The sequence below is a fragment of the Etheostoma spectabile genome, chromosome 20 (assembly GCF_008692095.1).
Source record: "Etheostoma spectabile isolate EspeVRDwgs_2016 chromosome 20, UIUC_Espe_1.0, whole genome shotgun sequence".
NCBI classification, from domain to species: domain Eukaryota; kingdom Metazoa; phylum Chordata; class Actinopteri; order Perciformes; family Percidae; genus Etheostoma; species Etheostoma spectabile.
The window spans coordinates 938,298-964,933 of NC_045752.1; the positions used below are offsets into that span (position 1 = coordinate 938,298).

The 26,636-nt window shown below is 40.7% G+C and overlaps 2 protein-coding genes across 6 annotated transcripts in view; both read right to left on the bottom strand.

Annotated features, from left to right (window-relative positions):
* Positions 1-2,358: 2,358 nt before the first annotated feature.
* On the bottom strand, positions 2,359-21,451 carry dcaf5 (ddb1 and cul4 associated factor 5). Its single transcript, XM_032499718.1, has 9 exons — positions 20,959-21,451; positions 19,548-19,691; positions 18,466-18,502; positions 18,187-18,326; positions 14,891-15,020; positions 13,311-13,524; positions 8,126-8,192; positions 6,631-6,758; positions 2,359-4,401 (listed from the first exon to the last, which is right to left on the bottom strand). Exons 1-9 carry the CDS (start codon positions 21,173-21,175, stop codon positions 3,103-3,105), a joined length of 2,376 nt encoding a protein of 791 aa, XP_032355609.1. The 5' UTR covers positions 21,176-21,451; the 3' UTR covers positions 2,359-3,102.
* A 1,054-nt stretch (positions 21,452-22,505) lies between these two features.
* Positions 22,506-26,636, bottom strand: part of pacs2 (phosphofurin acidic cluster sorting protein 2) — a 66,009-nt gene continuing 61,878 nt past the window's right edge. For all 5 annotated transcript variants that reach the window (XM_032499712.1, XM_032499711.1, XM_032499715.1 and 2 more), the window contains 2 exons: positions 26,334-26,447; positions 22,506-25,223 (listed from right to left, as the gene is read on the bottom strand). In XM_032499712.1, coding sequence (XP_032355603.1) covers positions 25,105-25,223; positions 26,334-26,447 — 233 coding nt within the window. In that variant the 3' untranslated portion in view covers positions 22,506-25,104. The remainder of the gene's footprint in view (positions 25,224-26,333; positions 26,448-26,636) is intronic.

The following is a 26,636-nucleotide window of genomic DNA, read 5'->3' on the forward strand; positions in this document are numbered from 1 at the left end:
ATCATCTCTCAATGCAAATCAAACCAGCTATTAAGCTAACTGAAATAACACCATGCCAATCTCTAGGGATGGTGAAGGGTATGTCGTTATTTTAATTCCAAAGGCCAAGGGAATTTTATCAGGATGCATAGTATTCTGGATCCATGAAATAACTGGCCTTTAATAATAAAAGTATGCCTGCTTCTATGGGAATTTAACATAGGGGGGGAGGGGGTGTATACTTATGCCCCCCCTGTATTATAAGGAAGATCATTTATTTATTTACAAAAGGTTGGATTTTTCTAAATTTTTTTAATTAAAGGCATTACGATCAATTTCCAAAAGATTGTTTTTTCTATTCCTCTTTTGAACCAACTTTAGCATGGGTGCGCATACTTATGCAAGCCACTGTATATTTATGTAGCATTGTGTTAAACTCAAATATACGTGACTTAATTCTTGCAGGGAATTTGTAAAATGTAACACCTAATATACTTTTGATTGATATTCCAGCTGTAAACCTCTACATGTATAGCTGGTAATTAATCATGGAGCCATATGCAGCCCAGCAGGCACACTCCAGTCCAAATGTAAACAACCCCAAAGCACACAATCTCCCTATTTGAATATTTGTCCCCGGGGGGAAGCATGGGAGGTAAATGAAGGGTGTCTACTTCCTGCAGATAAGGGACGGCGACACTGAGAAGTTCTAACAAGGAGAGGAAATTATTTTTGACAGGAGAGCAGTACGAACAACTCAGTAACCCTTAACTGCACGGTCGCCTGCTCCCAGATCACTCGACCGCCAGCTCGCTGGTGAGGCCGTCATGCCATCTTTTCTTTCTTTGTAATCTTCTCCAACAACCACTGGTATGCCCTCTGCTAGTCTGCCTTGTCTGGCAGGAGAGTGGCGTGGTTCAGGCTGTGGACAGGACACAACACGCATCTGTGTGTCCTCAGACAGGAATGACATCATGTGTTTTAACGGACAATCATTACACAGTTGGGGAATCGGTGTGCTGTCTACTCAACAGATACATGTCCATTTATGGTTATTCGACTCATGACAGGTCGATATCCTGTTTTTTTTTTAATACACTGATGTTTATGTTTTTAAATGTACTTTTACTTTGAAAAATGTACTTGATAACTCCATATTTCAGTTTCCTGACAAATCCCGAAACCACTGAGGTCATGTTCCCCGTTAATTTTCTGGGAATAAAAAAATTGCACGCGGTAGATATTCAAGTCGATTTCAGTAGTTTTATATTTAATTTTTTTTTTTTGAATAAGGTTTGGCTACTGTTAAGCTGGCAAAATAAATAAATAGATAAGGGATTGGCAATTTAATCATCAGAATAATATGTCTGACTGTGTTGAGAGGTTTTCAAACAGCAAACGTTAAGCATCATTTATGCTGCTAAATCATATTTACAGAAAATCCAATTGATCAGTTGAATGCATTAAAAATGACAAAATCCAAATTTACTTTTGTTTTCTGATCGGAAATTTTGGAGGGGGGTGCATTGGGGGACCTTGTATGGCTGCGTCCCTAGCGGACATGAGTTTATAAACTCTCTGTTGCTGACTTGATGCCAGACATGGGACGTAGCCAAAGTCACAAGACGAGTTCCAGAAAAAAAGAGTGTTGTAAGACACTGAAATAAATGCTTTTTAAAGTTCTAATCACTACCTAGATAAAACAACCTAAACTACCGCTGAGACTGAACGTTATCCCTGAACTTGAACAAATACTGGTTAACCAAACCAGGTCCACGTCGGTGTGGAGGTTTTGATTACATCACTGAGCAGATGGAGTTCGTCCAGTTTTGTCGATGCTTACATTTCCACTTTCTTGTGGTGACACTGTTTTGTGTCGTGTCTCCAGGTCAAATATGAGCTTTCCATCTCAACCTTTAAGCCAATATAGAAGCAAAGTCCTCAGAAAGATGGAAATGGAACCTCTGCTAAATGGACATTGTGGTGAGCTTGTTTTGTAAGCGGTTTTAAATACGTTTCTACAGTGGGCACTGAAAGTTCCACAACAAAAGGTGTTTTTATTCCAGAGATGGACATGAACCCATTTGTGATATCTGAATCATTATAATTGCCAGTGATATGTGTTATTCAGAGTGGCAGCCTGCTATAGTAATAACTGATTGAACAATTCTCTTCACAACCAGCTGAACAGATTTCTTTCACAGGAAAGTTGAAGCTGTGTTGCCACGGTAACTCTGTTGGCAACAAGTAGTTAAGGACTCAGATATACAGCAAAATAACTAATTCCCCCTCACTTCAGACAGATGGGTGTCAGGAAAAGTCAATATTTCAGACTCTGTTGTGAATCAGCAAAGCCGTAGGAAGAAGCTGTGGTGTTGCCACTGGAGAACAAATTATTCTTTAATTGCAAGAAAACAAAAGCGAGCGCTGGCTTGTAATGGTACCCAGGGGCTGGATAATGGGACAAAAAACAATTGCTGGAGACAGTGAAAGCATCATTTCAATGCACAGCTTAAACAAGTGGTGCTCCTTAAGATTTCGCACAGACAGTCAGTCCATTCTTCAGACACCCTGAAGCAGTCTCAACAGAGAATCACTTAAAAAGAAAATAAGCCCATTTAGATTTACGCTCAGTATGAAACGGTACAAATAAAAACAAAATGCTGCAAAGCTTTTGTCCTCCATAAGACATTCTTCTTTTGTGATGGTTGGAGGAGTTTCAAATCCTGGGTGGAGCTCTCTGCCACAACCAGAGCATGAGCAACAACTGATGCTGCAGGAAAATAAATGCTTTTCACTTCAAACGCCATTAGTTCTCAACAATATTTAACTTGTGTTTTTCTTTATTTTAGCTTTATGTCATCCCTGGTTTGACCAAAAAGAAGGATGACATTGTCCGAATCATTTGTTTGTAAACTAAAATTAACGGCACTTTCTTTTTCTTTTCGTTTTTAGTTCCTAAACGTCTCGTGGTCGTAATCAGCATGAGTTCATATGACATGGCGCGCGACTACGAGACGCGAAAAAAAGAAAAGTCTGAGTTGTAGAAACCCATACAAAACCCACTTCCTAAATTAAGTCTGTTAGCTAACGATTTCTTTCCGAGATGAAGAAGAGTTATCGTTATGTTTTGAACTTCTTCTCTGAGGGAGAGGAGCCTGACTCGCCCTCCTCTGATCCCACATGAGTCCGCTTCAGAGCGCTCTGCGCCGGGCCTTTTCCTCTCTGTGTCCGGGTGTCTTCAGGGAGAACGCCAGGCTCTTCCTCTGATTCTGAGGAGACGTGGAGGTTCTCTCTCACGTGAGGTGCTACAGTCCGGTGTCGCCCGTTCACCCCGGGGCTACGCCGGCTCGGAGAGCTACTGTCTAAAGCTGCCGAGCTGCTGCAAGCCTCTCCGCTGTCAGAGCTGTCCAAAGCAGCGCTGCCTTCAGTCCTGCGTCCATCCAGTGAGCGCGGAGACGGAGCTGGAAATACATCCAGCTTGTCACTCCCTTCCTCGTTCCCTTGACTCTCCGAGGACATGACTGGACTCAGACAGACAAAGTCCGAAGGGCTCAGACATTTGTCCTCATCTTTGGCGTCGCAGGCGCTCGGCTTGATTTGGAGAGAGTCTTGCGCCTCGCCGGACGATGAGGACAGGTCTTCGATTGATATCGATGGGTAACTGCAGGAGTCCATGGCCGAAAACAGAGTCTGCACGGACTCGGGCCGATCCCCGGCTCTGGAAACGACTTGCGCGCGCCGCCGCCTCGTGACGTTGCGCCGCCTCACCGCGCTACGCCGCTCCTCGTCGTCGCTGCTGGAGCTGGAAGAGGAAGTGGAGGAGCTGGAGGCTCCGGCGGGCAGCGAGGGAGAAGAGGGGGGGCTGGACAGTGTGGAGTTGTCCCTAGGGCTCGGGGAGCGAGGCCGGGGCATGGGGTCCAGCCAAAACTCGCTCGAGTCCGAGTCCTCGTTGACGAGGAAGCCGGACTGATGCCGCTGGTGCCTGCTCCGTCTCCTCGGCCGCTCCCCCGCTGCGCCCCGCTCCTCCCCCCCGGAGGCGTCGGGTCCAGCCAGCGAGGACGACGACGAGTTATCTGAGTCGCTGGGGTGAGCGGCTGCAGAGACGGCGGCCGGAGGTGTGGGCGTGGCCCTGGTGGCGCGGCGTCCCCGGGCGTGGAGCTGCATGATGGCCTCCTCGCTCAGGTCGCTGTCAGAGTCCGAGCTCCAGCCTTCGATCTCTCGACGCACCAGCGAGTCGAAGAACGCCATCATGCGCGGGTCCTCCTGGATGGACTGGCTGACGTAGTCGTGGGACAGGCCGCTGCCGCTGTTCAGCACCAGGCTGATGTACTCCTCGTGGGTGTAGAGGCTGCGGGACTTGTCCTCCACACGGCCCTCCAGGTCACCTAGACTCTCGGGCTGCTGGTAGGGACTCCACACCTGAGACGGACGGAGAAACCGATGGGGAGGAATAGTGGACAGAGATGTGGATGGAGGAATGAAGTTACGAGGACAGGATGATAAAGGGAGAGGATGGAGACAAAGAAAAAAGGATTTAAAGTTGGACAGATAAGAAGGCAGAATGACAGAATAAAAAACATTTATGGAGAAAAAGTGACCCCTATTTTCACGTCCCAGAAGCAAGGGTGAAGCAGAAACACTGCCAAGGTGCTCTTGAGCAAGGCAACGAACCCCCAACTGCTCTGGGCGCCTTTCCATGGGCAGCCCCCCCCCCCCACTCTGACATCTCTCCATTTAGTGCATGTGTTCAGGCCTGTGTGTAATTACAACAGAGAGTAAGTTGTAAATTCCCATAGCGGAAATAATAGTATTCATAAGTATACATTATTATTATTATTGTTATTGGATTTTACTTCAGAGATCACGGCCTCTTCTTAGTTAATTTATTTGAAGACCTTTGATTTCTATTTAGTTAATTTGATGTGGAATTTGTTTTGAAAACCTAATTATTATTTTTTGTATTTAATTTTTGTAAAAAATTACAATTTCAGTTGTACTTTGATTGTTTTGCAGACTTTATATAAATAAATAAATGTTTTCAGTCATTTGTCTGCAGCTCATTTTGTTTAAAAAAAAAAATTGTATTGTGGACATAAAATAAATTGTGAATCCCATGGAATCGGGAGTTGAGTGTATGGTTACATCCTTAGTGCGTTGTGTTTCTATGAACGGAAAGAGAACTGTCTGGTTTTAACTGAGTCAGTCAGTCAGTCAATAATGAGTGGGACATTCAGCCATCTTCAAATGCTGCCTGGTTTATTCATAAAGGTCAGCAGCGGGACAAAACAGTGACTCAGAAATACTGTAGAGCACATGCAGCTGCCGTGTGCTACTGTTATTCCAACAAAATCCTAATGTTGTGCATTTTAACTACAAAAATATAAAACTGATGTTGCAGCCTACTCAAGGTTAAGCTACAGTGAAAGCGTTGGCAATAACACTGTACTCTGATCCAGGCTAGGAAGCCTGGCGGTCCATCACAGTCTGGCTCTGGTTTCAGGAATACTGTATCTGTGGAACCATTCATGGCTTCCCATGACCCAGTTTTTCATGACTGCCCAACTGTTACAGATGACAGTCAATTATAGGGGGAAATCCATCTATTTTCATTCCCCGCTCCACAGAGGGAAGAGCTCAGGCAGTGACTGCGTCGTGTCATTGGAGATCAATGTCTCACTTAAGGGCACGTCTACTGTCTGAACATCCGAGGACACACACTCAGATTTAGTCTGCCCACTTAGAGAACAGGTTCTCTATCACTGCCTCATCCTGACGCTGCATGGGATGGAAGATTCACCTCTCTGTAACTCGCCTCGAAAAAAAGGCCATGTTTGAACTTGGTGTCTTTTTTTTAAGCTGCCAGCATCCATTTTACAATATAATCCTATAATGTATACTGATAGTAATGATGTATGCTTGTTACATTTTCCCCGCAAGGGGAAATTACAACGTTTTAACTCTGTTGTTATTACACACATGCTAAGTACCTAAACATGCACTAAATGGAGAGATGTGGGGGGGGGGGGCTGCCATGGAAAGGCGCCCTGAGCAGTTGGGGGTTACGGTGCCTTGCTCAAGAGCACCTTGGCAGTGCCCAGGAGGCTAACTGGCACCTCTCCATGGGGACTTGAAACAGCAACCCTCCAGTTCCCAATCCAACCCCTATGGGGTATACCGTGTTCTCAAAAACAATCCTGTTTTTTTTTTTTAAATGCCCACTTTATTTGAAGAAGAAGAAAAAAAAGTCAAACTTTCTTTAAAAAAAAAGTACACTACGTCAACGCTTTTTTGACAGCTGACTAATGACAAGTGGAGAAGCGAGACCTGTCGTTTCCATAGCAACATGAAAAATTAGAGAAGGTGCCGATAGATAGACTTGTGCTCGTGTTGGAGCCCAGGGAACGGCGATTGTAGCAACTTGTTTCATCTAGAGTCAGCAGTAGCTAGCTCGCTCGACGATTTGTTTCATCTAGCACCGCTCCACAGTGCACTCTTGAATACTATAGTATAAGCTGTTGTTATAGCAACCAAGGATGCTATATCGGCTGCTTTTTTTCTTTTCTTCAAATTTTCAACATTTTCATTTAAAAAACGTTCAAAAGTGTGACTTCTTCCTTCAAAACACGGGAGTGGTATTCATGGACCAACCTTGATGACTTTCTCCACGCCGGAGGAGCAGATCATGTAGGTGTGAGGGTTGAAGCGAACCTGGTTCACTATGGAGCGGTGACCCTTCAGGACCATGAAAGCACCGTTTACCACACGACCAGCTCCTCCTAGAAGAAAGAGCATGATGGGAGTTTGTGTAATGTGGTGCTAGCAGACACAACACATGAGCTCAGAGTCACAGAGATACAAGTCAGCGTCAAAACAAACACATCCAGCCATACAAAAGATGATTATTCAGCCCGCCTCAGAACAGAACTACAGACTGTGAAATACGGCAGTAATGTCATCCTCATAATATGCTATTAGTCTGACACCAAATAGGCCCAGTGCACATATTTTCAGTGTGAGTAACTCCAGGGGAAATAAGAAATCCATAAATGTGTCAGAGCTACAAACGACCACATTCTTGGATTGTTTCATTTTTGGGATTTTCCTCCCAAAATAATTACATTTGAGGCGTGTTTACTGTAAGCCTACTGCATGTGGAGCAGGTATTTTTAACTTTTCAGCTTTTACCTTTGCTTTTTGGACTGGTGACAACATTTAAACTCAAGAAAGGTTGATGCACTACGATACGAGTATGAACCCAAACTGAACTTAGACAAGCAGAGACAAACTGTTGATATAGGATACCCGATAGTTACTTAAGGCTGGAAAGTATATTGTGGCCAAATGAACGGGGGGGGGGGGGGGGGCAAACCACAGTCTGGGCGAGGCTCATTGGCAAAGAGCACAGACATGTCCATCATTCTCTCTGGGCTGAAAACTACAGCGATGGAGGCCAATCATGTTGTTTTGCCTACCTGACTTTTTTTTGATATTTTGTGGGCTTTTCCACCTTTAATTTATGACAGGACCGTTAAGTGAGAAAGGGGGGGGGGGGGGGGGGGGGGGGGGGGGAGAGTGTTGTGCCAACTGGGCCACAGTCTACCCTGACTTTAACCTCGCAGCAGTCACCAAAATATGGTCCTGAAAACTTTCTATGATAAACAGTGTCAACTTAAACAAACCAAAAACGCAAACGAAAACTAACTATTTCACAGAGTGGGCAGAAGAAAATGAACTCTCTCACCATGGGAACTAGCTGATTCAATCTTTGTCACGTGATGTGCTGTGATTTTTCCTTTTTTTGTGCCGATTCTTTTAATTGATTATTTTCCCCAGAATCAATATTTTGTATGTATTTTTTTTTAACCAATGATTCACCTAAATAGTTTCTGTTTATAGGGTACCGCTGATGCTACATCATATCCATTTCCAGCAAAACAGAGCGAAAGCAGAACATTTTCTTAATAAATGATATAAATGGAATGTGATGTGCATTCTTTTTAGAAAACAATTCGTTTTTAGAAATGAAGGAAAAGTAAATTCGCAATACTCAATACCATAGTCGCAAGAGTTCTAATATCGCAATAAATAAAATCACAACACAAATCCTATGTATCGTGAAAGAATCAAAGAATAAGGGACTCACCTTCTTCCGGGTCCTTTGGGATTTTCCACATGTAGAGATTGAAGTCATCGGACCCAGACAAGATGTACTGAGGGGGAAAATAAAAACAGGAATGTTTTCTTGAAACGGCTCTTTCACGTGGCTCTTTGTAGTTTTGCTTATTTAGAGCTAATGTACCTGCACTTAGTACTTGTTGTCTGGAGTCTGCAGCTTCAGGGTTGAAAGCACTTAATTGGAAGTCACTTTGGGTAAAGCGTCAGCTAAATGACATGTATCATTTAGAGAATACAAACGCACGCACGCACGTACGCACAATATCTTGTCTAAAAGCACAGGATCTTATCGCAGCACTTGGTCACACAATGAGGATCAAACACGCTCTCGACGTGTGATGACAGTCGGACCCCCCAACACGGCTCCTGCTCCTCGTCTGAACTGTTCGGAGACTTTGAACAGATGGTTCCACTTAAAGCTGTCGCTTCAGGTAAGTTTGGACAGAGCCAGAGTGAGGGGATAAGCTACAGAGAACAAAGGACTAGAAGCTGACTTTTTTTGCACCGACTAATATCTGAAGTACCAGGTTCGAACCCAGGCAGGAGTGTCCAGCTGTCCAATGCTGTCTCGGCCAGTGTTCCTACCATATGTGCTGCAGAGTGGCCAGCCCGTCTCAATCACAGCCATAGCAAAGGCAAACTGACTTCATAAGCATCCACACCAGAATGTTCCTTCTTAAAAATATTTTCCTCCTTTATTTATACTCTTTTCTTTTAGCCCATTTCTATTCAATTGCAGTGTCTGTCGCGCTTTGTTTTACCATCTGGAGGCGCGTGATTGTTAAATTATTTACATTTAATTTTAGGCTTTGTCCCGTGCTGCTGGATTTCTGACATTCCGACAAGTTAGGAATTATTTTTCGGCCTTTTTATCTGCCGATGATACAAACAAATGTCAATTCCCTTTCTGTATTTTCAAGGACTTGCTCGAGTGTCTGTACTACTTTTCTGTTAGATGTCTTTATCTAAAAGAAACCAACATAAAATGTTCTGCAGTGATGAAAAATCACATTATTACCCTTCACCAAGTTTGGGTTTGTTTGTCAGCAGGATTACGGAAAGACTACTGGCCGGATTTCCAAGAAACTTAGTGGAAGGGTGAAGCATGTGGCAAGGAAAAACCCATTACGTTTTCGAGCGGGTGGGATCACAGGGCGGATACACTAATTATTTAGATATGCTCTCTCTGAGTGCCCTTCTAGTAACTCAGAGAACTGTAGCTCCAGGGCACATGAACCCACTCTGAACACAACACCTGGGTGCTCCGCCTCCAGTTCCCAGAGGACACGTCAAGCAGGAATGTCACACCCATAACTCCCCCCTATTTCCTTTCCATCATTTTTGTGTGGTTAGTCGTCACCCTGCACCTCTGCTTTCACATCATTCTGAGAAAATCCTCTGCTGTCTGCGGTTCTCGGTCTACATGAGGACGTTTCTGAAAACGCTTGTGCTGTGAGAGCAATCGGGGGATAAAGAAAAATCATCTGCTCACAGGTTCTAGTTCCCTTTGCCACCTCTTCTCTTTTCCTCTACACTGTGCTGTACTTACTAACATACACATCCTTTGTTTACACTCCATGACATATTTGCCATAAAGGTTCTAAAGTTTCCATTTTGGTTTAAGAAATTCTCCAGTTTTCATCTCTCACAGCCCTCCAAAATACCACTTAGCCCGTAAGTTCACACGCAGTAGAAGGGGGGGGATATCAATCAAATTGTCACAGTGTAAGTCATTTTTTAGTACATCTTCTGGAAAATCACTAAATGATAAAATAGTTGATTATAAATAGTGCAAAAATCAGAACTAAAATCCAGTATTGCCACAAAACGGTCCTGATCAATGATCATTGACTTACAATATTGCCCACAACGGTCCAATACAACCAGATATATCAAAGAAATAGCTACCATGGTTTAGAGCAGTGCTTCTCATACTGTTATCAATATTTTGTTTTATTTTTTCTGAAAAATGTTCTCATCCAAGTACTCCCTGTGCAGAATAAAACCTTTCTGGTAGAATAAAATGCCTGTATAAAGAGGCACAATGCAGCGCTGCATAACTGTCTGATTTACTAAACATTATAACTGAAAAAGACTTAAATGATACATTTGAAATGTTAAGAACCACTAAATGCATTAATTATTATAGTGTTTATCTATTTTAGGAATTATGCATTTTTTAAATTATAAATCTCAGCTACCCGCTGCAGTACTCCCAATTTAAGAAACACTGCTATAGACAATATAGCAATATCTCTGGTTGACATATTTATATCATGTAACAGTAAATATGTATGGTTGTATGGCCAAACTCTACAAGGCATTGGAGTTTTCTGGCCTCTAGTGGTTGTTTCACTGCAGCTTTTAGTCTATAATGAGAATTAAAAAAAAGAAGTGGTTATTAATACTACTTATACCAGGCTGAAAGGCAATGGCTCACTGATTAAGAGTGTTCACGGAGTACACTTAAGAAGTTAAACCACTGGCGGTCAGCAAAAACAAGATTTTCAAAAGGATGTTACAGTGTACTTTGGATGATCTGTCCAACGGATAATTTATTATACGTCTTCAAGGATTCAGCACCCACATTAGCATGTTGGACTACTGATTGACTGTCGTTCAAATCAAATCCAAATGAACCGTTAGTATTGTTCCGGAATACCGGAATCAGAATGCCCGGGATGCTGCCTAAAATGCAAGTCTCTGCACATTCCAATAGAGCTAGGCGATGTGGAAAAAATCAAACACTACAATATTTTTCCCCAAATGCATCAATGCTGTTGGTGCGGCACAATGTGACACAGTGACATAATGAGAGTTTTCATAAATACTTACCAATATTGTGGATACAGTGACTATGTGTGTAAAGACATAATAAAACAAAAGTTCAGGAAATGACATCACTCTACTGTACTTCAGCCTGTAAAACCAGGAAAACACTACACTTATGTCATAGCGTGATATTACGATAGCCAAACTCTAAGACGATATTGAGCCTCATTTATCGATGTCGATATAATATCGATATACCGCACAGCTCTAATTAAAAGTAAGTTAATTATGTTCTTTTTCTTTTATGACTGACTGACTAAACCAGATAATAAAAGACAGTTGCATGGCTTTTATTCTCTGTATGTATTTGTTCATGTTCCACAAAGGGTTTTGGCCAATATGCAAGTCCTGGAAATCAGAAATCAGTATCAGAACCTCTCTAATAACCACACCCCAAAGCTTCATCCTTGGTTACATGAGTACGTCTACTTCTAAATAACAGTTGCAAAACAATAAAAATGGTGAGTATTCATCATAAGTCAGAAATAATTATATACATATAAAGACTAATTTAATAATAATTATTATTATTAATTTACTGTTTATGATAAAAACCCTGAGCTGCTGCTTGGGCCTTTAACATTGTACATGTACTGAGAGCCACATACACAGGGCATGAGGGATACTACACCATTCGAGCTGCAACACTTAGTCGACTAATTGATTAGTTGATCGGCAGAAAAATAATCAATTCATCGTTAAACTAATTTTTGATGCAAAATGGCTGAAAATGCCGTTTCGGCTTTTTAAATACAGAGAAGACATCAGCTTGGACTTTGAGGTACTGGGAGAGACGTCTTCCACTACTTTGTAACAATTTAAAGACCAACCTATTAATCTAGAACATAATCGGCAGATTAATCATTAATGAAAATAATCAAGTTGCTGCTCTATACATCAGTATTTCTTTTTTATAGGATCTGAAATGTAAACCCCTCCAGGAGCTCCCCTGACACCCGAGCATAATGTTCGGATAATAAACATGGCTGCAGGCTGATGTCATGTCTGAGGAGAACCAACGGGAGGCCACTGGCTGATCCAGCAGCTTCTAGTCTTCCTCCAGCACTAAGAAAAGTCCTAATCCCACACTCATTCTATTTTTATTTCGATTCCGCCCACATGTTTCCAATATTCTCCTCAGATTTTAAGCAACCACATCAGATAAAACAATGTCTCCACTGTTTGTTTCCGTCTACCAGGAGCTAAATGACACTCTTGAGAGCAATATATTCCATGCAAGACATTGCTTTTATGGCTGCACATGTGCATGAAATGGGAAAATTTCAGACATACAGTATATTTATAAATTAAAAATTTCAATTGCAAGAGTGTCCTATTTACACGCATGATTCAATCACACATTTCATCTGTTTTTATCTGTATGTGGACTGCATGCATGGGAATGAATTACAATGGGAATATATTCAAATATATTTAAAAGTTGCTAAGAGCGTCTGAAGAGTCGCTAAAATCTGGCGAAAAAAGTCGCCAAGCTGAAAACACTGTCCACAACATCACCGCTGCGGCTTCCTGATTTCCCAAACTACAGAGCGATACCACACAATGTGCGTGATTAATCGCACGCTAAAAAAATGTGTGGCATTAAAAGAAATTTGCGTTAAATCGTTAATTTTGACAGCCGTAATATATATATTATACATTTCCCTGTATGTATAGGTGGTTGGTTGTTTGCATACATTAGAAATCGACTAGAAATCTCAAATTCTGTTTGCCTTGTTTTTCTTTTTGCTGTTCTGCTAAGTATGTGTCATTTTACTTTACTAATGCCCGTTAGGAGCGTGTGCTTGTTCAGAATTGGCCGATTGCTTGGTTCCCAGTATTTATTTTCTCCACAACTTTATCTAACTACAGTATAAGCACAGTTTAATCAGTCTCTGCTCAGCTGCAGCTCACCTAGAGATTCCTCGTGTCCCCTTTTCTTTGTCTAGCCGTCTCACATCCAGGTAGTGGTGTGGGAACAAAGCAACGCGCCGGGGAGCCCAAGAGCCCTGTCATTCATTTAACAGGTGTCGGTGTACGAGTGTATTTGAATGTAGGGTAGACAGAAAGCAGTTTTTGTCAGGTGACCACTATTTGGCATATATGACACCGGTAGCTGGGGAACAGCAATCAGAGAGCCTTCTAGTTCTAGGAATGCAGCAACTCCTCGTCCCCGCTGCTGTCCCATGCATGTGTGGGGACACACGTGCAGAGATATCCCGATTATTAGATAGATTCACCAAGTTCCTATAATCTCAACTTGTAATTATGACTATGACTATTATGTTTTATGTTAGGACTGGTACGATGTGATGACCCACCTGATCTTTGTCCCCAGCAAAGCAGCAGCTTTTCATGGTGCAGGAGTTGAAGTAGCCCTGGTTGTCGAACTGGAAGCTGGGCAGGCGGGAGTGCAGCTCGTAGAGGACGGGCGGCAGGCGGCGGCGCAGGGCCAGCAGCTGGGTGCCCGTGCTGTTGAAGCGAACGCTCATGGCGCTCTGCAGGGACATGCTGCCGCCGTAACGCAGCAATGAGCTGAGAGGACAGAAGGAAGGAAAACACTACAGGTATCAGGTCAAACGTGTATGCACCAAGTCTCGTTTTTGTGGTTTTCAATCTGCCTCAATCACAAAGTGAAAACTTTGGAATGGACATCTACTTCTCTTTGCCCCCCCCATTGAACAAAACATTGATCAAGATGACAACATACAGAGAAGTACACCCCACACACACACACACACACACACACACACACACACACACACACACACACACACACACCACACACACACACACACACACACACACACACACACACACACACACACACACACACACACACACACACACACACCGTAGAAGGATCAGTATATATTCCAATGCTTTGAAGCTTTGTAAAGCACTTTTCAAAATAAAAAAAAATAATTTTGTCACAGAGAAAAAAACTATTTAATGCTATCTGACACACCATCAGTAGATATGCTGTAATGTTTATTGTAATTGTCAATACTTAATTAAAATGCAACAGGTATTTCATTAAATGCACTTCTTCAACCAGAAGCTAATTTTAAACTGAATAGTGAGATGACTGTTCTAACTGTTAACATGGCCACACCACAGAGAGGCAGAGCCAACAGTGGAGGAGGAGAAATGACTCAGTGCTTACTTTTACTGGCCGTGTTGTCGTTTGTGTACTAGTAAACCAAACCTAACCAAACCGGGGGATGTGTAGACACACACTGTCGAGTTGTGTTTTATTGGTCGAAACATTTGGGGTTTTGCAGTGAGAAGGTTGGCCTCACACCATACACCGTTAAGTATATAATCCATGCCTCACACAGAGGACCCGTGGTGATAAGATTAACAGTAAGACAACAGTGCCCCCTGGTGGACACTGGATACAAACAACTCATCGACTGACTGAACATTACAGTACATGTTATTTAGCTGACGCTTTTATCCAAAGCTTACAAATAACTTACAAATGAATGAAAACACATGTTTAAATGGCCGTTCAAATATTATAAACAGTATAACGATTTAATAAAACCTTCGGTCACACATGACATCGAAGTAACAATGTACCTGAATTCACAAACATGAATAATACATTACTACAAACTTCTAAAGTGAAGATATCATTGGTGGCATGCATTTATTTAACCTCACAAATGTTTTTTTAGTTATTTTACTACTTTAAATGCTTTGTATGTTTACTAACTTGAATGATTATAATGTGTGTCTTTGTTTTCATGACCTCCACTGTGCTTTATTTGCAATATATTTCAGTGATGCTGCAATAAACGTTAATCCCCAGAGGGTAACAATAGGGTTTAATCTCCTCTTGAAAACTGGGTCGAGAGACAGGAACTTTAAAAAGGTGAAAGGGAACAGGCCTAACCTGCGCGGCTTGCGGATGTCCCATAATCCAACTCCCTCCTTGGAGTTGGCTGTGGCGATCAGCCTGGGCTCCACAGGGTTAAACATCACGCTGTGGAAGGCCGAGGGGTAGCTGGCCAGGCAGAATGGCTCTACAGGAAGAGAGGAGGTTTTTAAAGAATTAGGATTACAAGATTATTAACACTTTCAGGCTGACAGTATCGGTCCGTCGGTCCACCACTTGGGTTCAGACTGAAAGATCTCACCACCGTGGTACATTCATGGTGTCCAGACGATGTCTCCTGATTACTTTGGGGATCCCATGAATGTTCAACTAGCACCACCATGACATTTACATCTGTTGTGTCGAGCTAAATATCTTGACAACTGCTTACAATTCACTTATATAACACAATATAATACTTAACCGTTTTGTATAGTACAGTTATGCTGTAAACTAAGAATGCTTTCAAAAACAGAAGTGTTAATAGTTTATTTTCATCAATTAACAAAATGCAGTGAATGCACAGAAGAGGAATCTAAATGAAATCAATATTTGGTGTGACCACCCTTTTTCTTCCAGACAGCATCAATTCTTCTCGGTACACTTGACCACAGTTTCTGAAGGAACTCGGCAGGTAGGTTGTTCCGAACATCTTGGAGAACTGACCACAGATCTTCCTAAAAACCTTCATCTTCATGTAATCCCAGACCCACTCCATGATGTTGAGATCAGGGCTCTGTGGGGGCCATGCCATTCCTTCCAAGTCTTCTTGTTCTTCTTCTTCACACTGAAGATAGTTCTTAATTACCTTGTGGTTGTTGTCCTGCTGAAGAATAACTTTGGGCCCAATCATACGCCTCTCTGATGGTATTGCATGATGGGTAAGTATCTGCCTGTATTTCTCAGCATTGAGGAACAAATGTCCACCACCACTTGGAGAAATGCAGCCCCAGACTTGCATGGAACCTCCACCAAGCTTCCCTGTTGCCTGCAGACACTCATTATTGTAGCACTCTCCAGCCCTTCGGGAAACAAACTACCTTCTGCTACAGCCAAATATTTCAGATTTGTACTCATCAGTCCAGGGCACCTGCTGCCATTTTTCTGCACCCCCGTTAATATGTTTTTGTGCATAGTTGAGTCGCTTGGCCTTGTTTCCATGTCAGAGGTCTGGCTTTTTGGCTGCAACTCTTCCATGAAGACCACTTCTGGCCAGACTACCAGACAGTAGATGGGTGTACCTGGTCCCACTGGTTTCTGCCAGCTCTGAGCTGATGTCACTGCTGGACATCTTCCCATTTCGAAGGGAAACTAGCTTGATGTGTTTTTCATCTGCTGCACTAAGTCTCCTTGGCCGACCACTGCGTCTACGATCCTTAATGTTGCCCGTCTTTTTGCAAGTGTACCTATAAGAATCGATGCTGGTTTGAAAGGTAGTAACATCAAATATTGATGCGATTTAGATTTTTCTTTTGTTCGCTCACGTTGCATTTTGTAAATTGATAAAAATAAACAATCATTTATATTTTTGAAAGCATTCTTATTTTACAGCATTTTTTCTCACCTACAACTATATACATATATGTATTTTTTTAATATGATTCAATGAAGGGCAACAAATGTATCATTCCTTTACCAAGCACTCACTAACCAACAACTAACTGTGGAAAACATCAGTCGCAACTTTACAATAGCCATCCAGATAATGTTTATAGATGGTTTACAAAGTATGTATTAACTATTTAACAAGGTATTATAGTCATCTGTTGCAACTTCATAATAACCATCCAGACACTGTTTATAGACGATTTACAGACCAACTAGTAACCCTTAACAACGTGTTAGGAATATCTGGTCCATCTATCAATGTAATGTTTATAGAGGTTTTAAAAATGGTTTCTTACCAACATTTTTTGAATCATTACATAATACCTAATATAGTATCTGAGGGATATAATGTGTGTGACAATAAATAAACAGTACTATTAATATAGTTAATTAGAATTTAATTGCTTTTAACAGTAAAAGGACAGTTTGCTAGTTAAATGACAATTAACTAAAGATTAATAAGCTATCAATTTACCATCTGCTAATGACGGTTAGGCTAATTTTCATCTGCAGTCCCGAACAGGTTGATGGGTTAAAAAATTAGATAAACTACAACAATACAACACGTAAGCATTAAACAAGTAAAATGACACAACCACTATTCCAGATCATGACAGCTGGCAGGCTGATGGCATTTTATTTAAAGAGACAGCTCGACTAACAAACAAGCGCCAAACATTTGTGTGTAACTTTCACATTTTCAAACTGCGAGTGCCGTAACAGCCTGACATACAAATCCTGCTGGCAGACATGGAATACCGATTACTGCTAAATGTATTATTAGGCCAACTTGGTCACAAGGAAGGCTTCAAAAATAGAAGGATGTGGACGTCATGCAAGATGATCCACTGCATTTTTAAAGTTATCAACAAGTCTCACTAAGTCCCGTCATGAGGTACTATACACCCTTTTCAGTCCAGCGGAGACCTTTAAAATACAATGTGTAAATTACAACCATAAAGACAGTGAATGGTTATTATCACTAATGAGTTTGAATGTGAATACACCACCCCAAACAAAGTGGACTATCTATCCTACGAGAAGCTCCAGGTTCGATGAGAGAGCAACCTCGGGCCGCTGTACGAGGTAGTTTTCATGTAAATCAGCTAACTTTACACACTCAGTGTTTTTTTACCAGACTGAGCAGCAACTTTTTTTTTTTTCTTCTCCTTTTTTATTCATTTAACTTCCAGTGCATGACACTTAAGTGGTTGAGGCCACACAATGTTTATGTATTTTTAGTACAAGCACTTCTTAACCCTCATACTGTTCTTGTGTCAAATTTGACCCATTTTCAGTTTTTTTTTTTTTCTTGGCACAAAAAATAGGCCATTTAAAAAAAAAACGCTGAAATTGGAACAATAAAAATATCCATTTTTTTTGGGCAAAAACATTTAAAAAAGTACCCACAACATTGAAAAATTGACAAAAATGTTGGAAAAAAAGCAATAATAATGTTGAAAAAAAGTCCCCGAAACGTTTTTTTTAATGGTTGACGGGAAGACAACGCAAGGGTTAATCCACTGTAAGCATCACACAACAGCAGTATATATATTTTTACACTATGAGAAATCATATCGTACATGTGTGCGAGTTATCTGACTTGTCATTTGCTGGAAAAAATTCAAGCGGAAACACTGTAGAGTTATTACTGCTGTCACCAGCCAATGAGCTTTACAGGAAACATGTATGCCTCCTCCACTTACCTGCACTTGGCGGTTCACGGGTGTCCCAGATAAGAACGCGGCCGTCATCAGATGAGCTGGCAAACACGTTGTCATTGACCGGGCTGACAGACAAGCTGTACACGGCGTCAATATGCAGGAACACGTTCAGGGTTTCCCTTCTGTTGGCACAACAATGTGAAATGCTTTAATAGTGTGAACGCAAATACATTGGTAACCGAGCGTTCAACGTGGCCACGAGGACATTAAAAATGATTTGATGCTACAAAATTTGAGTGTTGTTTCATTTACTCGACCCACCTCTCCACATCGTGAAGAATCACCTGTTCGTCATTTCCTGCAAAAACAGACAAACGGTGAAGGAATGCAGGTGCACCGGATACATGATCTGCTGTCGTCTTCAGCCTCCATCGTTGTTGAGATGCAAAACTAAACTGTGTGGTTAGCTGTTTATCTATCAACAAAGTCTTGATACACTACGCTATTATAAATGTTCTTATCTCGCAACTTATTTGCAACTTATCTTTTTTTAAATGATTAACAGTTTTTATTTAGTTTGAAAAAAAAAACATACAGCTAATATACAGTACATATGTGTATTAGTATATAAGTATTAGTATGAGTAATTTAAATGAGGTCCACCTTTACCAGCTGTAACACTCCAATGCATCCATAACTGTTATCAAAAAATATAATTCTGCATTCCGTTCTGCATAATGACTATGTTTACTTTTAGTATATTTTGCTTGGACAAAGAATTCAAACAAGATGAAATAATACCCATAATATTCAAGACAATAACATACAATAATAACAAAATAATGTATATATATACAAAGGTGTAACACTATCCCAACTTAACCTTTAACAATATGTATATATATATACATATGTGTGAGAAAACAATAAGCACATAGTATAGTGTAAACATTCAATCTTGCAAACAGCGAATCATGTTAGAGAATTTGGGATTTTCCCATCCAACACCATTAATGTGCAATAAAGTAACCCCCACACTTCTGCAAGCACTTAAATGCAGATCAAGTATCCATTGTTTAATGACTGATACATGGATTTCTTCTAAATAATCATTTGCTTTTTGACGATGTAAAACAAAACTAAGATAAGGTTTCTTTTCGGTCCATTTGCAATTAAGATCTGTATTTTTAACTCTTATTTCACTCCTTGATTTTTCATTCTAAATCAGTTGCTTTGCTGGACCCTAAATTGCAATGAAGTTCTCATTTAATCAGATCTACCTTTTACCTACACGCCCCCACAGTGACAAGCCACAAAAACGGCAGCACAGGTCAAAGGACAAGGATGAGGAATAAGCCTTGTTGTTGTGAAAGAGATCTGAGATAGATTTGCTTTTCTCTTACCACCAGAGAAGACCTTTTTGTTGGTGCTGTCAAAGGCCAGGCAGAAGATGTTGGACAGGTGCTCGCCCTTCAGCTTCACGGGCTTGGACCGAGCACTGATGGCCTGTTCCATGTGCCACAGGAGCACCCGGCGGTCATCTCCTCCTGAGGACATGACAACAAGGATTCACAACACCAACTTACAAAGATGCACTTTACAGTCAAGGGCAGTTGATTCTAAACTTTTGGATTAAGTTACAACCCCCTGTCAAGAGTTGCATACGTCTTAGAGTTGCGAGCAGTTCATCTTCCCTTCTCAGATTAGCTTTATTTCCATCCTTTTCTAGAGACCTGAAGAGGTTAAACTCTCCAGCAAATCACAACAAAATGAAAAGATTTAGAGCTACAATTGGTTAATTACTTAGTGGATCGACACAACATTAATCAGCAACTACTGCGGTAATTGATTAATAGTTAACCATTTAAAAAGGTACTTGTACTTTACTTGAGTTATTTCAATTTTGTGCCACTAACCTCCATTTTGGAGGCAAATATTTGACTTTTTACTGCAACACATTTATTTGAAACTTTAGTTAGTGGTTGCAGATTCAGATTAATATTACAAACTATAAAACAACAAATAAATCATGATGTATTGTTGAAAGGTTAAGTTGGGATAGTGTTACAACTTTGGATAAAGTTTTTTATTTATCTATCTAAGATCACTTACAACCATAAGTATAAATAAATATGTTATTAAAATGTATATATACATATATGAATATGTGTATATAAGTATTAGTATGAGTAATTAAAATTAGGTCCACCTTTAACAGATGTAACACTCCAACGCATCAATAACTGTTATCCAATAATATAATATACTTATTTTTATTATTCTTAGTTTTGATGTACATATATTGATTAATCAATTATTGTGTTATCTACGTTATTTGCAGCCCTTTTAACAATGTTACTTACCTAGTTAAGGGGAGTCCAGCTAATATAACGTTACTTAAATGTAGAAAGTTATATAACAGCAATTCTATTGTGCAAAGTAAGACCAAAAACGGCAAGCCTCAGGTTGTTATACTAGGCCAGATGATGGGTTTTAATCCTCTCAGGACATAAATAGCTTTGTAGTTTCAGGAGGCAGACATGTTTAGACCCATCCTAGAGAAATAATGTGCACTTAGAGGCCACAGTGATGGGCTTTTGGACTGTCATATGGGACTGGTCCGGGGCTGCTGCTCTCTGAGCTGCTGGCTGTTTTGTATGGTTTGACGTAAGCGAGCTAGCAGGGTTAGCTAGGCTAACTTAGCATCGGCTAGCCCAGAGGGAGATTCAGCTGACTGCCCGGCTAGTTAGCGTTAGCATGCTACAACAAATTAAAACAGTGTCAGCCAGAGGGAAGAGGGATTTGTCAACTTACCAGACACGAGCCATTCTCCGCCGTTGTTGGAGAACTCAATGGCGTTGACACAGCCGAAGTGTCCGAGCATATCTTTCTTGTAGAGGCTGGTGCACCCGTCCATCCTGCGTCTCTGGAATTCTTCCTTCATGAGCGGCTGCCCAGTCAGCTCTCTGCGGGACAGAAAGCCCACTGAGGAGCGCATACCGCAGCCCTTTAGCTCCTTCATTACCAGCATGCAAAAAATACTCTCTGCCTTTTGTCTTCACCACTGCACCGTGGACATCTAGTTGTTGGGTTGATGTGGCTCACGGTTTTTCTTGCTCCGTTTGGTCTACATTATGGTGGAGCCCCGCTGCCTGCCCGCTGGTGTCGACGTTGTTTTGTCCCTCCTCTGTCTTCTCGGCAGTCCCAGCAGCAGCTTCCTGCTCCGCTGGAGGATCTCTCTCTCTCCCCCTGTCTGTCACTCAGCATCACCAGCCAGGACCTAACGTTACCCCACTTTCATTTACAACCACAGGCTCCTTTCATTAAACCTGTGCCAAGTAGTTTCTACCAGAGGTCTAAAGTGTACCTAAATTCACCACCAGTCACAGTTTAGGTTGAAGCAAACTCATGGTGTGGTATGAAACTGGCAGTGGTGGAAGTATAAAAAACTTACTAGGCCTGTGCGTCCACAAGTAAAAGTCCTGCATTAAAAAATGATGCTTGTGTGAAAGTACATGTTTAATCATGCTGGAAATGTAGTGTATTAAAAGAAAAAACACTGAAGTGCAGAAAAATTGCCCTTGTGACTGTATTATTAGATTATTACTACACATACATTAATGTAAAAAGCAGGATTTTATTGTTATAGTAGGCTAAGGTGGAGATTTTTTTTAAAAAACTATTTTGAATAGCTAGTGATAGTAAACAGTGATGATTTACATTATGGATTCATCTGCTGTTTAATTTCTCCATTGATTGATTCATTGATTAATTGGGAAGCATTCTGAAAATAGTGAGACATGCCTCCCAGAGCCCAAAGTGACACATTTACAATGTTTCTTTTGTCCAACTAATTGTACAAAAGCTATTACCAATGAATTGAAGTTATAGTAAATAGTCAAAATTGTCCAGCTGTACCATAAAAATGTGTTTGCATTCAAATTGACTTAAAACAATTTCAAAATAGTTGCCATGTTTTTTTAATATTATTTATAACAAAACATGTTTTATTAGCTTTTGTATGTTCTCAATCTTAATTTTTAAAGTAAAGGGTACCTAATGGAATCTTAGCTGCTCAAATATAATTTTTTTCTGAACACTTGTTGGTTTAAAAGCTGAGTTCAAAGTGTATTCATGACTTTAATTCTAGTAGCGGTTCTGTTGACGCAGAGCATGAGATATGACTAATACGTTTTCTTTTTTAACCTCAGGAAAAGTATGGTTTTCATTAAAACATTACTTTCTATTGGTTGTTCATGCTTACTCATGTTGCCTTCACAGACTGGAGATCATATATCTGCCTTTATATTCACGTGTAGAAAAGAGAGCTCAACTTAACAACTCACATGTGGAAAGAAAAGTACATTTTAGTGTGTATAGTAGTTTTATTACTCCAAATTTTGGGATTACAGTGGTAGTCTTAAGGGAACTTTCAGTTTCAACAAGCCTTTCTCTGAGACAACATTAAAAACCAAAACATCTACAACATTTTCTAAAGAGTTCAACAAATGCCTGCTAAACATAAATGGGATGTAGTCTTCTTTTAATTGATTCAAACCCGTGCTTGAGAGCCAACTGTGATTTTCCCTCCCTCCAGTGAACAATATACTGCGTACTCAATGCACTGTATTAAGATATTTTTGTTGTTGTATGACCATAATCAGCACCATGTTAGCAAGGGACACAATATGTTGATTTGTCAAAATTAAGCAATTTAGGCACTTATCAAGAAATTGGCAAAGGTTATGATGAAACTGCTACTGAAACAAATCTAACAAGCAAAATACTTTTAGTTTTACACTGAACAGTCAACAAAAGCATGAGCAAAATCTACTGACAGAACATTTTTGAAATGTTAACATCACGTAGGCTACATGTTGTAAGCTAACCTCACAGAATATCAAACTAAAATCTAAATAGTCCAAAAGGGAGGCCTCACACTGAACATAAAGTGATATCACACAGCACTGAGAAGATCCAGACGCCTGGGTCGTTTTGCATATACACTATGCCATGTCCCCGATGCTTGTGCTGTTGTCGAGCTCAGATATAATGGCAGACACAGTGTCTGTCTATGTGCGTCTGTGAACCACAGTAGCCTGCAGGTTCCTCCGGTAGGCTTCACACGCTAAGCTATAATGGACAAACATTTAAAAGTGCTTTACATTAAGGTACCGTCAATACATTCACCTCTACATTATGAAGTTGTCTATAATACCACACAGGTAATAAGTGAGCTGCAGTTGCAGTTGCTCATTTGGCAAAAGTAACATTTGCTTTTAGCAAAAAAAAAGATATGGAGTGTTTCCGAGGAGTGTGGGGCTTGAGGACAAAGAGTTTTCTAAAATAAACATTGTAGGACGGAAAAAAAAGCTAGATAAGCTAGTTCTTACAGAGGAACCACTCTTTCAAATGTGTTTCATCTTAACATATGTTAAAATCATTTTCTTAACAACAGCTAGATGACTCTCAGAGCTATGTGAAGCTACAACCAGCAGGCGATTAGCTTACCTTAGCCTAGCTTAGCAGAAAGACTGGAAACAGGAAAACAGCTTGCCTGGCTCAAAGTAAAACCACAACTTTTAACACTCTGACTTTTGTACAAAGGAGATATAATGTGTTCATTACTGGGCTTCACAGATGCTGGTAGGTGGATTTTTGTTATTTTTTGATCAGGGCAAAACTAGCTGTTTGTCAGCAGTCTGTTAGCTTAGCATCATATAAAGACTGGAAATAGGGTAAAAAGTGTAGCCCATAAAATGATAAGTTGTGGTTTTTGTGGGGGTTATGTGCCGGAATACTTTCTGTAAATCCCCTCGTAAAACCACAACGTTGTCTTTTTACATGCCGGTTTTTGTATGAATGGGAAAATTAACAAGCTTTAGAGGTGCTTGTAAGCATTTTTCATTACCTTTGGACGGAGCCAGGTTACCTGATTCCCTCTGATTCCAGTCTTTATGCTAAGCTAAGCTAACCAGCTGCTGGCTCTAGCCAAATTCTACTGTACAGACGTTAGGTTGGTATCGATCCTCACATCTAACGCTCACAAAGAAAGCACATTTCCCAAAATGTAAATGTGTTCCTTCCAGTCCATTCTACCATCTAAAAAGCAGTTCATTTTGTGCTATTCATAATTTTCTTGACTCCATTTGACTATTTTTTCAGATGTCTCATTTTGGAGTTAAACCTCAAGCCAATTTAGCAGAAGGAGAAAGTAAAGAAGAGAAAGTAACTGCAGTGTGTATAATCTTCTATCAGTGCCAGGTCATTCTTGAGAATCGCATTCACACAGTATTCATTCTATTGCACATAAGACTTCTTCATTGAGTGCAGAGAGCCAAAGCTCACGGGGCGTTAACTTTTTTCTTCTTCAGGGTTGAGACGATCAATCGACAATAGTCTCTGAAGTTGAGAATCCCAAATTCCTTCATCTTGGTTAGAAAATAAGATGAGCCTCCTCCACTTCCTTACAAGGCAGCAGTTTTTTTAAATATATATATAGGCTATTCTAGATTAAATGTGGCGACCAAGTGATTGAAACCAGCCTCACCGATTTCAAATAAAATAGGATGGAAGAGGGGGAAAAAAACAGGTACTCGTACAATATGTTAAAGATAAGAAGTAATGTCTAATTACTATTTAATTAGTTTTTTTTCTCAAAAGCCTATAAAACATCAGCAGGATTTTTTTTAAAATCTTTTTAAAAAGCTGAGTAAAGAAATATTCCCTTGGCAGCCTTGCCTCAAGACTTTTACATAAATAGAAATTTTTAAAAAAGGTTAAATAATTGGACAAATGCAACAGCTGAAAGCAGGAGCTTAAATTAAGAAAGCAGAATATAAGAAGTGTGCAAAGGGGAAGTAAGGAGGAGGGGGTTAAAAGCTGTTGGCACAGGGGAAAGGGAAGATAGGGCAAGGGGGGGGGGGCTTTCCTCAGTGTTTTTTAGTTTCTTAGGTGCTGCTAGTAAGGGCCTTTTGTGTGTCCAAAGATCCCGATGGGGAAGTGTTTGACGTGTGAGGACCACTGTGCCGCCAGCTGGAAAAACTTAACGTCGTTCCACTCAACGCCGTCAATCAGTACTGCAGAGGAAGAGACGCAAGACAAACATTACTATATAACAGCACATTCATTACTGGAGGACATGGCATCCAGAAGAACCCAACTACACAACCCAATCCCAACTGTTTATTATCCACAAAATCTAAAGGTAATTAGTCTCTAAATTATCGGAACGTAGTAAAAGAAAATGCTCATCACATTTTCCCAGAGCCTGAAGTTATTATTGCAGTCTAAAACCCAAAGATATTTCATCTGTAAAACAAAGAAAACCTCACTCTTAAGAGGGTGAAACCAAAGGATGTTTTTCTTCTACACAACTCAAACGTGCAGTCAGTTATTTTATTTAAAGTTGCTGATTCATTTTCCGTCGATTCCCAAGTTTCAGCCCTTAGGTTTGAGTATACAGAGCATTCATACTGGCAAATGATACAAAAGTACACTTAAAAATGCCAACATATTATGCAGGCATGCTTGTGGGAGGTTATGTCTGTTTGTTGGTGTGTTCATCTGTCAGCAGGATTGCAAAAAAATAAAATAAACTGCCCGATTTTCCTGATACTTGGTGAAGCGTGCAGCATGAGCCAAGGAGAACCCATTACATTTTGAAGCAGATCCGAATAAGGGAGCCAAAACACACACTCTTTTTCTCTTTCGTTACCTTTGCAATATAGGGCAATTGTGCTGCATTCATGTGTTGTCGGAAAAATGTAAAGGAATTAGTTCCTGGACCATCCGGCACGTGAATGCACCATTGGTCTAGTCAGATGTCTGCGCTCTCCGAGTGCCATCCTAGTTTTGTGTGTGTGTGTGGGTATATATATATATATATATATATATATATATATATATATATATATATATATATATATATACACATATACACACACACACACACACACACACATGTACTGTTTCTACATCTTTTTTTTCGGTGTTGGTCAGAATCTGACCGATAGTAAGATTTTCTCAGTTTTACTGTGTGAGACTCAACTATTACATCTTGAGGAATACAAAATCAGAAAAAATCATCTGCAATCCGTCTGAGAATGTCTGTGCGTTCTTTTTGGTTGGGGTGGGGGGGGGGGGGGGGGGGGGGGGGGGGGGGGACATGTGTAGTAAAGACAACGTACCTCTCAGCATGGTCTGCTGTTGCTTGGCAGTGCAGATGAGCCGGCTGATGCCCTCGATCACTTGACTCTTTGACTCCACCTCCTTGTCTTTGCTCTTTTTTGGCAGGAACATGACTGGCAGAAGGGAACAACAAGGATGCATGCTGGTAGTAAATGAGGGGTTCAGAATCTTTCAGGTCTCTCAGGATTACATTTTGGTTAACAGTTGGCTGTTTGGTGCAAAGTTTGAGGTTGGCTCGTTAAAGATATGATTCAAATCCCATCCAGTCCTGTGGATATCCTATACCAGATATCCTTTTCTTG

Bases quoted from the DNA above. Each gene is read 5' to 3' on its own strand.
- dcaf5 (XM_032499718.1), bottom strand. From the start codon at position 21,175: ATGCTGGTAATGAAGGAGCTAAAGGGCTGCGGTATGCGCTCCTCAGTG. The intron at 19,692-20,958 runs GTAAGTTGACAA...TCATGTCCTCAG, and splicing joins CGGAGAATGGCTCGTGTCTG to GAGGAGATGACCGCCGGGTG. The intron at 8,193-13,310 runs GTGGGTCATCAC...TTTCCCCCTCAG, and splicing joins TTGCTGGGGACAAAGATCAG to TACATCTTGTCTGGGTCCGA.